At 40.7% G+C, this 14,704-nt stretch overlaps 1 protein-coding gene across 7 annotated transcripts in view; it reads right to left on the bottom strand.

The window, feature by feature from the left end:
- The window catches only part of GCNT4 (glucosaminyl (N-acetyl) transferase 4), a 41,732-nt gene that overhangs the window by 462 nt on the left and 26,566 nt on the right, over positions 1-14,704 (bottom strand). For 3 of the 7 annotated variants that reach the window (XM_070377225.1, XM_070377227.1, XM_070377226.1), the window contains exon 2: positions 8,140-13,667. In XM_070377225.1, coding sequence (XP_070233326.1) covers positions 12,302-13,666 — 1,365 coding nt within the window. In that variant the 5' untranslated portion in view covers position 13,667 and the 3' untranslated portion in view covers positions 8,140-12,301. Of the gene's footprint in view, positions 1-3; positions 2,833-2,955; positions 4,868-8,139; positions 13,668-14,704 lie in introns of those variants that run through there. The other 4 variants (XR_011465542.1, XR_011465541.1, XR_011465543.1 and 1 more) reach the window with 4 other exon arrangements.

Below are 14,704 nucleotides of genomic sequence, written 5' to 3' on the forward strand. Positions count from 1 at the left end.
AAAACAAAAAACAAAAAAAGTCCTTAGCAGTTGGATTAGATTCATAAAGGGCTTCTCTGGTGGCTCAGATTGTGAAGAATCCACCTGCAATGCAGGAGACCAGGATTCAACCCCTGGGTTGGGAAGATCCCGTGGAGAAGGGAATGGCTACACACTCCAGTATCCTTGCCTGGGAAATCCCATGGACAGAGGAGCCTGGCGGGTTACAGTCCATGGGGTCCCAAAGAGTTGGACAGGACTGAGCAACTAACACCTTCACTTTCAATTCATATTGAGGTATTAGATCAAGCCATATAATATTGCCAGTATTTGACCAGATAGCTTCAGTATGAACAAAACTGGCCTTTGTTTGGCACCTTACTTTTCACCAGGACCAGTGCATAAAGCACAGATAGATTGTAGGGGCTGAGTCGAACGTCTGGGATTTTCTTTGAACGTATTTCTAAGGAACAAAAAGGGTAGAAGGATAGACAGATGAAACAAGATAGTCAAAACCTTAATAGTTGTGAAGCTGGGTGATGGAATGTGGAAATTATGCTCTTTCTACTTTTGTGTTTGTTTGCAACTTTCTGTAATAATCTTATTTTAAAGTTTTGTTTGATGCTTTTCGACTGTGTATCTATGACTACAATGGAAAGGAACCCAATTCAATCTTGCTTAAACAAAAGGAGGGATTTAACTGACCAATGGGCAGCGTAGAGCTGGTCTGGAGGAAGATTGGATTTACTCCTTTGAATGCTTTGAGGACCCTCTTTGTCCTTCTCTATTCTCTGTTTGCTTTGGCACATTAATTTTGTTGGCTGGAAGGAACTTGTCCAGATGGTGAGGTAGAGGGCTGCCCTTACAAGTATATCCTAGGTTTTGTGATCAGAGAAGAACAAGAGGTTCTCACCCCTGGGCAGGAATTTGAAAAGCCCCAGGAACGCTTAGTTTAAGTCATGTGCTTAGTTTAAGTCTTGTGTTTAGTTTAAGTCATGGCTTAGTTTAAGTCGTGTGCTTAGTTTAAGTATTGTGTTTAGTTTAAGTCATGGCTTAGTTTAAGTCATGTGCCACCTCTTAGGCCAATCACTGTGGCTGTGAGGATCTATAACTGGCCTACTACCCTGGGTCACCTGACCACCTCTGTAGCAAGGACGGTAGTTTTCTGAAGACTTGGGAGGGATGAGGGGAAGGACAAGGGCTGAGCAGACAGAAGCAACAGCTGCACTTATAAGGTTTCTTGTTATTTGCACTGTTAGATTACAATCAGCCTTTGATCACAGATCACGTCTTTTTCCTTTCCAGTATCTGTTTCCCCCCACCCCCAGTTTTTAGTTTAAGGTTTATGGAACTGCTTGCAAGGCTTGTTGAAAAAAAACAAAACAAAACAAAACAAAAAACCAGCAGTTTCCATCTCTTCCTCCATTTCCCTTCTTCAGAGGAAACTAGTTTCAGCTCTCTCAACTGGTTCTTTGGCTTTACTTTCACATATCTGAATAACATCCTTATACTCCTACACTTGACGTTTCAGTCTTAGGCATTATCACTGATTACCACCATGGGAGATGATTTTGACATCTCTCACATACACCTACACTCCCCACCCCACGGGTTCAATCCTTCTAATCTCCCCAAGTTCCCAATAAGTTATATCAGCATCCTGTTGATTAGATCAACATTTAAATATTACATAATTAACATTATATGATTATGCCTCTGAAAACAGTATCTAGTTAAGCCATAACTGTACTACTCTTTGTTCTCCTTAAATAATAATGATAATTTTTTTTCATAGACTTTCATTCAGTCCTCAATACTCTGATGATCTAATTTGCCTCTAAATAAATGCTCCCCTCATAGCTCAGTCGGTAAAGAATCTGCCTGCAATACAGGAGACTCAGCTTTGATCCCTGGGATGGGAAGATCCCCTGGAGAAGGAAATGGCAACCCACTCCAGTAGTGTTGCTTGGAAAATCCCATGGAGAAGGGAGCCTGGCAGGCTACAGTCCATGGGGTCGCAACAGTCGGACATGACTTATCAACTAAGCCACCACAAATACACTCAGATTTATTGTGTATTCTGTGTTCATCATCCCCAAGAAATCTCTAAAGCCTTCTGACCTCTTCCAGTCTGTACTGGTTGCCACCCCCATTAGCACCCAGCTCTCATCCTGGGGTGTCCATTCAGCATCACCCTTGGGCTCCTCTTCACCTCTTCCCACATTGGAGTCCCTTTTTCCTGCACAATGATCTTCTTAACAAGTGTGAGAAAAACTACCTGTAAAACTGGTTTAATAATAATCTTTAATAAAAAATAATTAGTAGCCATTAAGACTAAATTAAGCAATGGTGAAACTTATCTCTTCCTTGTTGGAATTGAAAACAAAGTAATGAAAAAGACTCTAAAAATAGGAAGCAATTTCCTATTATTCAGTTCAGTTCAGTTCAGTCGCTCAGTTGTGTCCGACTCTTTGCAACCCCATGAATCGCAGCACACCAGGCCTCCCTGTCCATCACCAACTCCCGGAATTCACTCAGACTCACGTCCATCGCGTCAGTGATGCCATCCAGCCATCTCATCCTCTGTCGTCCCCTTCTCCTCCTGCCCCCAATCCCTCCCAGCATCAGAGTCTTTTCCAATGAGTCAACTCTTCGCATGAGGTGGCCAAAGTACTGGAGTTTCAGCTTCAGCATCATTCCCTCCAAAGAAATTCCAGGGCTGATCTCCTTCAGAATGGACTGGTTGGATCTCCTTGCAGTCCAAGGGACTCTCAGGAGTCTTCTTCAACACCACAGCTCAAAAGAATCAATTCTTCGGCGCTCAGCCTTCTTCACAGTCCAACTCTCACATCCCTACATGACCACAGGAAAAACCATAGCCTTGACTAGACGGACCTTTGTTGGCAAAGTATATTAAAGCACATACATTTTGCTGAGTTTTTTTTGGTTCCCTCCCCCGCCACCCCACTGCCTCTTTTTTTTTTTTTTTTCAGTATCCACTCAGTGTTGAAGTAAAAACTTGAAAGCATTTATGAGATGGCACATAACTCTGTATCTATTTTGCATTGGCATTCCTGTAATGGCTTGAACCAGTGAAGAGTTAGAATGATAGGGCTGTTTCACTCTTTCAATAATTTTTCAGGACTGTCACATTTAGTTTGTGAAAAATTCCTTCTGGGTAGAGTCTGCCTCACCAGCAAATACCTTTGTTTAACAGAATTAACACATCAGTCTCAGCTTGAGACTTTACCACCACAACTTCGGGTTAAATTCATTTATTTTTATACATTTGATAAAATAGTTCCAAATAAGGTAGCAATGTGGTTGAAAATAACTGTAGGAGGACATGTAGATATGGAAATGTATATCAACTGTAGTCATTATTCAGAAAATAACATAGCTATTTCTTCAATGGTATAACGAAAGCACACAAGGCAAAGCATATAAAACATATCTGGACTTCTGACCACAGTGCTTTAGGATCTGAAGGTATCTATTTTTATTGCCATCTATGTTTACTGGTGTTTTCTAAATGCATTTGCCCTAATGTTTAAGAAGTAATTTTGGGGAAAGATACCCTAATAGTAGTTCTCAAAATATGATCCGGAACAGCCTCATCTGGGAATTTGTTAGAGGTGCAAATTCTCTCCCCGCATCCACCCCATTTAATGAAAAGTTCAGGGAAGGAGAAGAGATCTGTGTTTCAACAAGCCTTCTAAGGCAAAGTTTGAAAAGCATTGTCTTAGAAAAACATTGTAAAAGTTAGGGCTCATGTTGTTCTGCTGTTAGTAATAGAGAACTAAAATAACAGTTGTTTAAATACACTTTTTTTCCTCCCATAAAAAAATACTGAAGGTAGGTAGAATTGGCTGATTCAAGTGTCATATTTTCATTGTCTTTGATTATAACTTATATACTCATGGTTTTAAAATGGCTGCTAAAATTCCAGCTATTACAAACACATTCCAGACAGTAAGAAAACGTAAGGGAGGAGGGAGGAAAGCAAGCTAAGTCAGCCACCTTTCAAGTGCATTCTCAGATGCCCCATGCAATGACTTCTGCTTTTTCTCCTTTGCCACCATTGATCAAAAGTGACTATATATTTCAGTTCAGTTCAGTTCAGTTGCTTAGTCTTGTCCGACTCTGCGACCCCATGAACTGCAGCACGCCAGGCTTCCCTGTCCATCACCAACTCCCGGAGTCTACCCCAAACCCATGTCAATCAAGTCAGTGATGCCATCCAACCATCTCATCCTCTGTCGTCCCCTTCTCCTCCTGCCCTCAACCTTTCCCAGCATTAGGGTCTTTTCAAGTGAGTCAGCTCTTCACATCAGGTGGCCAAAGTACAAAGTATTAAAGTTTCAGCTTCAACATCAGTCCTTGCAATGAACAACCAGGACTGATCTCCTTTAGGATGGACTGGTTGGATCTCCTTGCAGTCCAAGAGACTTTCAAGAGTCTTCTCCAACACCACAGCTCAAAAGCATTGATTCTTCAGTGCTCAGCTTTCTTTATAGTCCAACTCTCACATCCATACATGACTACTGGAAAAACCATAGCCTTGACTAGAGGGACCTTTGTTGGCAAAGTAATGTCTCTGCTTTTTAATATGCTGTCTAGGCTGGTCATAACTTTCCTTCCAAGGAGTAAGCATCTTTTAATTTCATGGCTGCAGTCACCATCTGCAGCAATCTTGGAGCCCAGAAAAATAAAGTCAGCCACTGTTTCCCCATCTATTTGCCAGGAAGTGATGGGACTGCATGCCATGATCTTAGTTGTCTGAATGTTGAGCTTTAAGCCAACTTTTTCACTGTCTTCTTTCACTTTCATCAAGAGGCTCTTTAGTTCTTCTTCACGTTCTGCCATAAGGGTGGTGTCATCTGCATATCTGAGGTTATTGATATTTAAGATCATTTAAAGAACAAAAAAAAATGAGTAACTGTGGATATAATTTCAGACACTTTCCTAAACCACTGAGAACTTGAATCATCTCTGAATTATATCAAACTCAACCACATAGCCAACCATTTTTAAAACAGTATCTGCTAGCAGCAGCTAGCTGCAAACTTGTAGTTGCAAAGTTCCCTCCCTCTTTGCAACTATGTAATCATTTCAGACCCTAACTAATCCTTGCTTAACAAACACTCAACTTCTTGCCAGCTTCAATCCTAATTCATGACAATTTATTTAACTTTGTAGGGTTTTGCCTTTATAATCCTCCCCCATTTGCAGTCCAGGGCAACATAAGCACTTGCTTCTTGAATCTGTGTCTCCCTGACTGCAGTCCTAACAACTCCCCAATAAATGTCTCCTTACCTCGGTCAGGTCTCTGCTTCTGAAATTTTGGTTAACAAAAGGCTGGGAATTAATAGTTGCCCAGAATTAAGTCACAGAAGCCGGGGAGAATGGATACGAGAAGGAACTAGCAGCCTTTAGACCCTTACTGGAATGGAGTCAGTCATCAAAATGCAAACCTTTACTATTCTGAAAGGGCTTTCACTAACCATACAGCAAATGCCTTGATTTGTTAGAAGACTGGTTGCATCCTTGCTTTAAGCCAAAGTCTTTGCTTACCTTTGAGAATCAGACTAGCCTTTTATTGGAATAAATAAATAAAATTTATTTCAAATAGGTTGAGGCTGTAGTTGATATATACCAACTGGATGTCCCATACAATTTCTTGAGAGGGCATTTTGCGACATACATGAAAATAAATTTTTAAAAATCCATTATCTTCAGGATTGTCACTTCTCTCTCAGAAATAAGGAAGTCACTCAAGGAAAGGAGAAGATTTATGTATAAAACTGTTTATAACACTGTTATTTATGACAGAAGGGAAAAAGCAGTTTACAATCCAAATGTCCTACAATCAAGGAAGGACTGAGGGAATTATGGTATGACCATTAGGTAGCCATAAAGATTAAGCAGCAAGCAACATGGGAAGTGATTGAAAGTATATTGGCAGTGGAAAGAGACAGAGGAGGCACATGGAAATGGATAGATTAGAAGGGCATTCAAGATAACTATAATGGTTTTGTCAGGATGTTAGAATTATGAATATAAATGATTTCTGTTTAACTTTCCTTTATGCTCTATAGAAAACAGCAACATTAACAACAAAAAAAGGTGAAATAAATTTACCCACATCATTGAACATGATTTTTTTCTCAGATTCTTTCCTGGCTATTTGTCCTCTGCATGACTTGGTCCAAGCTTCTCCCAGGAAGGACCATACATGAATGCCATACCTGAGGGCAGGTGAATAGTCTTTCTGGGGCTTTTATGCCTCCTCGTGGGCTGACACACTGATCATCCGTCTGTGAGACAAAGCTCAAGCTGTTTACTATGCATCATCATAGGAATTTTTTCCCAGTAGTAGGAATAAATTTGCAATCATCTACTTTCTCTTGCCAAGCTTTCCTCATAATCAGTTTCATGAAACTAGAAGCCAGTTGCCCTAGTTTACATATAGATTTGTAGGCACCAAATGGGATTTTTAAAATATGGAATTGCTAATCTGGGAATCAAATAGCTTCTTTTCAAATACCTATGAAGAGAAGTGAAAGGCAAAGGAGAAAAGGAAAGATATACCTATGTGAATGCAGAGTTCCAAAGAATAGCAAGGAGAGATAAGAAAGCCTTCCTCAGCAATCAATGCAAAGAAATAGAGGAAAACAATAGTACGGGAAAGACTAGAGCTCTCTTCAAGAAAATTACAGATACCAAGGGACCATTTCATGCAAAGATGGGCTCAATAAAGGACAGAAATGGTATGGACTTAACAGAAGCAAAAGATATTAAGAAGAGGTGGCAAGAGTATACAGAAGAACTGTACAAAAAAGGTCTTCACCACCAAGATAATCACTATGCTGTGATCACTCACCTAGAGCCAGACATCCTAGAATGCAAAGTCAAGTGGGCCTTAGAAAGCATCACTACGAACAAAGCTAGTGGAGGTGATGGAATTCCAGTTGAGATCTTTCAAATCCTGAAAGATGATGCTCTGAAAGTACTGCACCCAATATGCCAGCAAATTTGGAAAACTCAGCAGTGGCCACAGGACTGGAAAAGGTCAGTTTTCATTCCAATCCCAAAGAAAGGCAATGCCAAAGAATGCTCAAACTACCACACAATTGCACTCATCTCACACCCTAGCAATGTAATGCTCAAAATTCTCCAAGCTAGGCTTCAACAGTACGTGGACCATGAACTTCCAGATGTTCAAGGTGGATTTAGAAAAGGCAGAGGAACCAGAAAAGGCAGAGATCAAATTGCCAACATCCGTTGGATCATGGAAAAAGCAAGAGAGTTCCAGAAAACATCTACTTCTGCTTTATTGACTACGCCAAAGACTTTGACTGTGTGGATCACAACAAACTGGAAAATTCTTAAAGAGATGGGAATACCAGACCATCTGACCTGCCTCCTGAGAAATCTGTATGCAGCTCAAGAAGCAACAGTTAGAACCAGACATAGAACAACAGACTGGTTCCAAATCGGGAAAGGAGTATGTCAAGGCTGTATATATTGTCACCCTGCTTATTTAACTTATATGCAGAGTACATCATGCAAAATGCCGGACTGGATGAAGCACAAGCTGGAATCAAGATTCCCGAAAGAAATATCAATAAGCTCAGATATGCAGATGACACCACCCTTATGGCAGAAAGTGGAGAAGAACTAAAGAGCCTCTTGATGAAAGTGAAAGAGGAGAGTGAAAAAGTTGGCTTAAAACTCAACATTCAGAAAATGAAGATTATGGTATGCAGATCCATCACTTCATGGAAAATAGATGGGGAAACAGTGAAAATGGTGAGAGACTTCATTTTGGGGGGCTCCAAAATCACTGCAGATTGTGATTGCAGCCATGAAATTAAAAGATGCTTGCTCCTTGGAAGAAGAGTTATGACCAACCTAGACAGCATATTAAAAAGCAGAGACATCACTTTACCAACAAAGGTCCATCTAGTTAAAGCTATGGTTTTTCCAGTGGTCATGTATGGATGTGAGAGTTGGACTATAAAGAAAGCTGAGCACCAAAGAATGATGCTTTTGAGCTGTGGTGTTGGAGAAGACTCTTGAGAGTCTCTTGGACTGCAAGGAGATCCAACCAGTCCATCCTAAAGGAGATCAGTCCTGGGTGTTCATTGGAAGGACTGATGCCGAAGCTGAAACTCCAATACTTTGGCCACCTGATGCGAAGAACTGACTCCTTGGGAAAGACCCTGATGCTGGAAAAGATTGAAGGCAGGAGAAGAAGCGGGTGACAGAGGATGAGATGGTTGGATGCCATCACTGACTCAATGGACATGAGTTTGAGTAAACTCTGGGAGTTGGTGATGGACAGGGAGGCCTGGTGTGCTGCAGTCCATGGGGTCTCAGAGTTGGACACGACTGAGTGACTGAACTGAACTGAACGGAATCTGGAAATCAAGCCTAATGGGTTGTCAATGCCATGCTGTATACCCACCCTACCACTGCCACTACCTAAAGCAGTCCGAATTCTTCCATGGGATTACTGTGGATTTGCAAAGTTGTCCAGCTTGGTAAGACCTAGAATTAATCTTAGGTTAAAGTAGATGTTAGTTTTTTATATTGAATTTTCCTAAAATAGCCTTATTCCTCAAGATGGATTGTGATTTATGAGTGTGACACGCATACTCCTTGTTAGTTAGGTAGGATGGTGACTGTTGCTGCTTTAGAAAGGGTGCTAGAAGAAAACTAACTGGCCAGGAGGATCTCCAGAGCAGAGGTGGAGGTGGGGGGCGACAGTGATGCCAAATACCCCTCAGTTTAGTAGAGCTGCAAAGATGGTGTTACCCAGGACAGAGAGAAACTCATCCAGAAGCACCCAGCCATTGAGTCTGAGGATCCTGGTGCAGCCTCCTCATACCCGCGGGGCTCCCAGCCAGGGCAGGCATCCTGGTGCAGAGAGGAAGTATTGCTTTTCCAGGGACTGAGGAATGAAAGAGAAAGAGCTCAACCTACTCTGTTAAGAACAAACTTCCATAAAGTAATCAAGCAAGTGAGAATATTTCTCTATATAGTTAATCTGAGAGGAGAAACTAACCTGAAGGAGAATTAAGAGAAATTCTGGAACATTCTTTGAGACTTTGCCAAATTAAATTCAAATTTGTGAACCTATATTCTGCATATAATACACACACTGATTTTTAAATTTTGACTCTGAGGTGAAATTAACTGTCCTCTTCAAATACTGGGCAAGTGTCATCAACTGAAAGAGTGTGGGGAACCAGTACAACCAGAAAAAAGGAGACATCAGAGATTCCAAGGTCTTGGTTTTGGAGGCACATTTTATTTGACCGTACTAGAGATTAACATCTAGTAACAGCATAATACAAAAATGCAACCCCAATCTACCTAAAACTCATATAATGGGAACATGTCTTTCAAGAAACGTGGAAAAAAAAGTTGGAGATTTCGAGACACGTTGATAAAAATGTTAACAAAAATCAAAGCTCATTCCATCATCATCATTCACTTTACAGTCTCATGAAAAGATTGTCATTTTGTTTTCTCCACAATATGTCAAAAATATATATACTTATGCATAATATTCACATTCTGGAAGGCAAGAGAAATCTTCGAATTTAATTCCCTAAATTTAAACATTACATATATTTCAATTAAAATAACCTAAACATTAAAAATAGCAGCAACACCAGTCTTTAAATTACAGTAGATTATCCACATAATGTAGACATATTTGGGTGGCTCTTTCATTATTATCTGATATAATTTACAAACTCCAAGGTAATGGTCTCATCGTCAAATAACATAGAATCTAGTGTCAATAAATACTATGCAAAGAATTATTATAAAACACAGACTGCCAAACATTCTCCAGACTAGAGAGAACCATACTAAAACATTTCAGGGGAGAATCAGGTTTGAAGGAGGTTTGAAGGCATGCAGGAATCTGTGGGATTCCCAAGGCAAGAGAGAATGATCTGACAAGCTCCCCCAAATGACAGGCAAACTGTCAGGAACTGAATCCTGAGAAATGTGTCCATGGGGACAAGGCACTGTCACCTCTTCATGGCGCCACGTTTCACTTGAATATGGCATTAAAGTGACTAACATCTGGAAAATTTCCCACTAAACAAAGGCTAGGATCATTTCTCACCAGGAGACAAGACATTGGACCAGGAGGTCGGTATTTCTCTATCATGTACATTATTCTGATGACCAAAAGCATAGAAAATATTTCAGCAGGGCTTTGTGTTTTTAAGCCTGGGTGGTAGGAAAAGTATTTCTACCCCTACTCCTGATTTAGGCCACTGGGCCAATTTCCTAATCCTACTGGCTTAAAAAGGACCCCAGGTGTCGGGACAGGGGTTTCTTCATAACTGGACTCAGTTACAGAAGTTGCCTTGAAGATTGTGCCTTCTTTGTATATTTGGAAGGTTTTTCAGAAAAGGTGCATGGTTAAGTATCACAATGGGGTTGGGATCTCCATTTCCCTCACAGTAAGACTGCTTGCTGGTATTTCAATAATTTGTCCCCATCTTCAAGCCACTTCATACACGATTGCATTTGATACCCTCACACAGAAATCTGTGAGGCAGCCAGGACACACCCACGTGTTCCCTTTATAGACGAAGAAAACTGAGGCTCCTGGAGAGGAAAGCAACAAGCTTGTCACAGTCACACACATGGACAAACTGGTAATTTGAAGGAGGCAGAAAAGAAGAGAATATAAATGAATTCATGAGAAAAAGAAAGAGAGACAGAAGTGGTGCCACTTGGCAGACCATATCATAAACTTTAAAACAAGCAAAAGGCATCTCACATGTAGAAAACAGACATTCAAAAATACATTTCAATACTTCAGTCTTCCCAACTGTCTCATACTAGCCTGGATTACCACATATTTATGTAGTCACTGAGGCTGACATTGAAACATAAGATCACCAAGAAATTCTGACATGAGTTTCATGATTTCCCAGTAGACGTAAAAATATCATAACCTGTTCTGAGGACCCTCACTCCTGTCTCATTTCACCTCCAGCACAGTAATTACAGGAAAATACATGTATATTTTGACTCATTTTGGTAGTTTTCTAAGGTGTAGTTTTCACAAAATATTATTAGTGAATTTCCTTGCTATGTCCTTAGGAAAATTAGCTTTTTCTCTCTTAGATCAAAGCTGAGAACACTGCAATAAACTTAGAGCTTTAATAATTTTACGTTTGAACTCTACTTGATAGTTGTTGGAGAAGAACATGTTTTAAATGACTAATAGTTAATTTAGAAAGCTGTCTTATTTCATACAATCTTTTGAAGAAAATTCAGTGATTTTTAGCTTGACAGTTTCACAAAACAAAATTGTACCTATTGCGGTGTAAAAAAAAAAAAAAAAAAACCAACAACTTACATATACTGATAATCTATGAATTGAAAGACTTAGGTTCAATGTTCTGGAGAGTGACGCTGAACTGTTAAGCAGTTTTTAATTTTAATCAGTAAATATGTTTTAAAGAAACAGCTGAATTAAAATAGGAGGCCATTCCGGACACCGCTGGGAAATGTGATGGAAAAGTCATACAGATCCCTTCATTCCCTCTCAGCAGCACTGCCGCTACCCCAGGCACCCCACCGCCTTCCTGACACTCATGCTAGAAACGCCCGGCCGCCTTCCTGACACTCACACGCTAGAAACTCCCGGCCGTTTTCCTGATACTCACACGCTAGAAATGCCCGGCCATCGATGTCCCGGGCCGTGCACGCAACAGACAAGGTGCCACAAGGTAAGTTACGCTTTGGCAAGTAGGAAATCGAACAATTCTTTGAGTTCTTCTGAGGTAGTACAGTCTTTCTAATATTCTAATGGTTGAGAAGAGTCTAAGGAGCTGAATTAACAGGCAAGTGGAGTGCTGGTCACGGCGCTTGAACACTGCTCTGAAATTGGCGGCTAACAGGGCTATGTAATCACTCCACTACTTCTTCAGCCGCACCCTGATTGTCACGTGGAGAACCTAAGATAGTAAGATTGCTGTGTGACTGGGGTAACTGTAACTCATGACAACTGGGATTTAATTCCTGTATGTTTTTTAAAAAGTGCCCGGTATACAGCAGAAACTCAACACATATCAGATTACTGACTGTTTAAAATCTCCCACTTAGCTCAGTGAGATTATAAGTGAAAACAAACATAAAAACACCCAACTGATTGCAGACTAATTGTCACCAAAGGCCAGGTCTCTTTCCCTTGTTCAGGGAATTGTAGACACCTTTCAAATGGTACTGGCTGTGGTATAGCATGCAATTCCATCTTAACCTTTTTTCCATTACAGTTTTATCATGAGGTGGTTACGGAAGGTTTAGCCATAAATAACTTTGCTGAAGACAGTGTGATCCACTTTCTCTGTTGTTCTTCAAGCTTTTCTGCCAAGCATTTAATCAAGACGGGGTCCACCTTAGAATCAAATTTATTAGCAAACCAATGTCCATATTTCATAAGCCACCTTAGTTCCGCTGCTCCATAGATACACACACTTCGGAGGTGAGAGCCAGTACAACTGGGATAGAAAAGGCCTTCTAGATAATTCCACTTGACCAGGCGGGTCTTACTCTGCAGGTCAGACACATCCTGGGCTGTCTTAGAAATCTCCCCAGGGATTCCTGGTACCCGAATTAAGGTAGCCCAAAAGTGTTCATCAGGTGAGTATGTATCTTTAGACCAGGCAAAAAAGTCTTTAACAAAGGAGTTGTTGAAAATATATTTAACAAATGCTCGACTTAACACAAAATAAGCACTGCCAACAAATATCTCGATGTTATGAGGGGGGGCCTCCTTGGAAATGTTCGTCCTCATCGGTAGTTTCACATATTCATAAGGTGCCTGTTTGAGCTCATGGTGATAAGTGAATCTTTCCGTCTTAGTGCTAGGGGGTTTCACTGTCTCTAACATATTTGATCCATTGAGTTTCTTCAACTCTGACACTAATTCGAAGTTTGACTTCAAAGGAAAATCCTGCCCACACAGGTTGATAACATATTTCCACTGAACTGAAGACTTGAGGAGGTCTGACAGGCAATTTAAATCAGCCTGGAGTCTGGAAATGTGTGCGTACTGCACAGTCTCTAATTTGGAAGCAATGAAAATATTGGAGAAGCACTTAGCTAAGTTGTTCATGGCAACTTTGAAGGTATCCGGTGATTTTTGGTCATAATGGATGCAATAAATATTGTGCTGGTTGTATATGGCAAGGATTAGCCTTTCAACCATAATTGCATCTTTGTGAACAACCAAAGAATAGGCTATTGGGAAGCTCTTCTCCTCCTCTGAAACAAGCTTTTCATCGTAGCTTCGGAGGGCCTGATAAATCTCACAATCACTGGTGATTGCCACAACATCATCATCATCCAAGTCGATGATGGTTCTTCTTCTTATTTCCAGACTCTTGCCAATTTCCAAAGGCTCCTGTTCATAGACACCCGAACAGTTAATCTCATATCCGATTTCATTCTTGATATGGGTGTATCTGTTCCTTACAAAAGGCGAGGTACTTAGAGAGTACTCAACCAAGTAAATGCCCCGTTCAGGGAAGAGGAATCGTTTAACATTTAGGAGCTTCAACAACGAGAGCAGCCATAGGGTTAGAAACAGGATGAAAACTTTCTGTTGTAGGTGATACTTAAAACAACATTTGAATGTCTTCATTCTGTAAGAGAACAAACAAACAATTCAGTTGAAATAGGAAGAGAAAATTAGTTCAGTTCAACCAACATCCCCTAGGTGCCTACCACACACTAGGCAAAATGCGGGCCCAGAGATGATTTAAATAAGTGTTCTTGCCCTTTAAAGAATCCAGAAATAAGGCAGTGGAAATATGTACAACAGTTGTATTTTGTTGTATTCTCTGTTAGATATCTAATTTTGAGAGATATTGGTTACCAAATATTAGAATGAAAAATAATGTTAACTCCTTAAATATAGGTACTGCTGCTGCTGCTGCTAAGTCGCTTCAGTCGTGTCTGACTCTGTGTGACCCTGTGGATGGCAGCCCACCAGGCTCCTCTGTCCCTGGGATTCTCCAGGCAAGAATAGTGGAGTGGGTTACCATTTCCTTCTCCAAATATAGATACTAAGTATCTTAATTGTCTGATTTTCTGCTTAGTATATTTGCAGAAGGATTGCTGTGGTTTGGACAGAGGTCTAGACTGGATTTTTTAGTAGTCATATACAGATGTGAGAGTTTGACCATAAAGAAATCTGAGCACTAAAGAATTGATGCTTTTGAGCTGTGGTGCTGGAGAAGACTCTTGAGAACCCCTTGGACAGCAAGGAGATCCAACCAGTCCATCCTAAAGGAAATCAGTCCTGAATATTCGTTGGAAGGACTGATGCTGAAGCTGGAGCTCCAAAACTTTGACCACCTGATGCAAAGAGCTGACTCATTGGAAAAGACCCTGATGCTGGGCAAGATTGAAGGCAGGAGGAGAAGGGGATGACAGAGTATGAGATGGTTGGATGGCATCACTGACTCAATGCAGGTAAGTTTGAGCAAACTCTGGGAGAGAGTGAAGAACAGGGAAGTCTGGAGTGCTACACGCAGTTCACAAGGTCACAAAGAGTTGGACACAACTGAGCGACTGAATAACAACAACAAAGAGGTCACTGAAAATGTAAATGACCCATCTGAGGCTAAAAGGAATACCCATCTTGATTTTTACCTTCAGATTCTGATTAGATCTTGAT

The sequence above is a fragment of the Bos mutus genome, chromosome 10 (assembly GCF_027580195.1).
Source record: "Bos mutus isolate GX-2022 chromosome 10, NWIPB_WYAK_1.1, whole genome shotgun sequence".
NCBI classification, from domain to species: Eukaryota; Metazoa; Chordata; class Mammalia; order Artiodactyla; family Bovidae; genus Bos; species Bos mutus.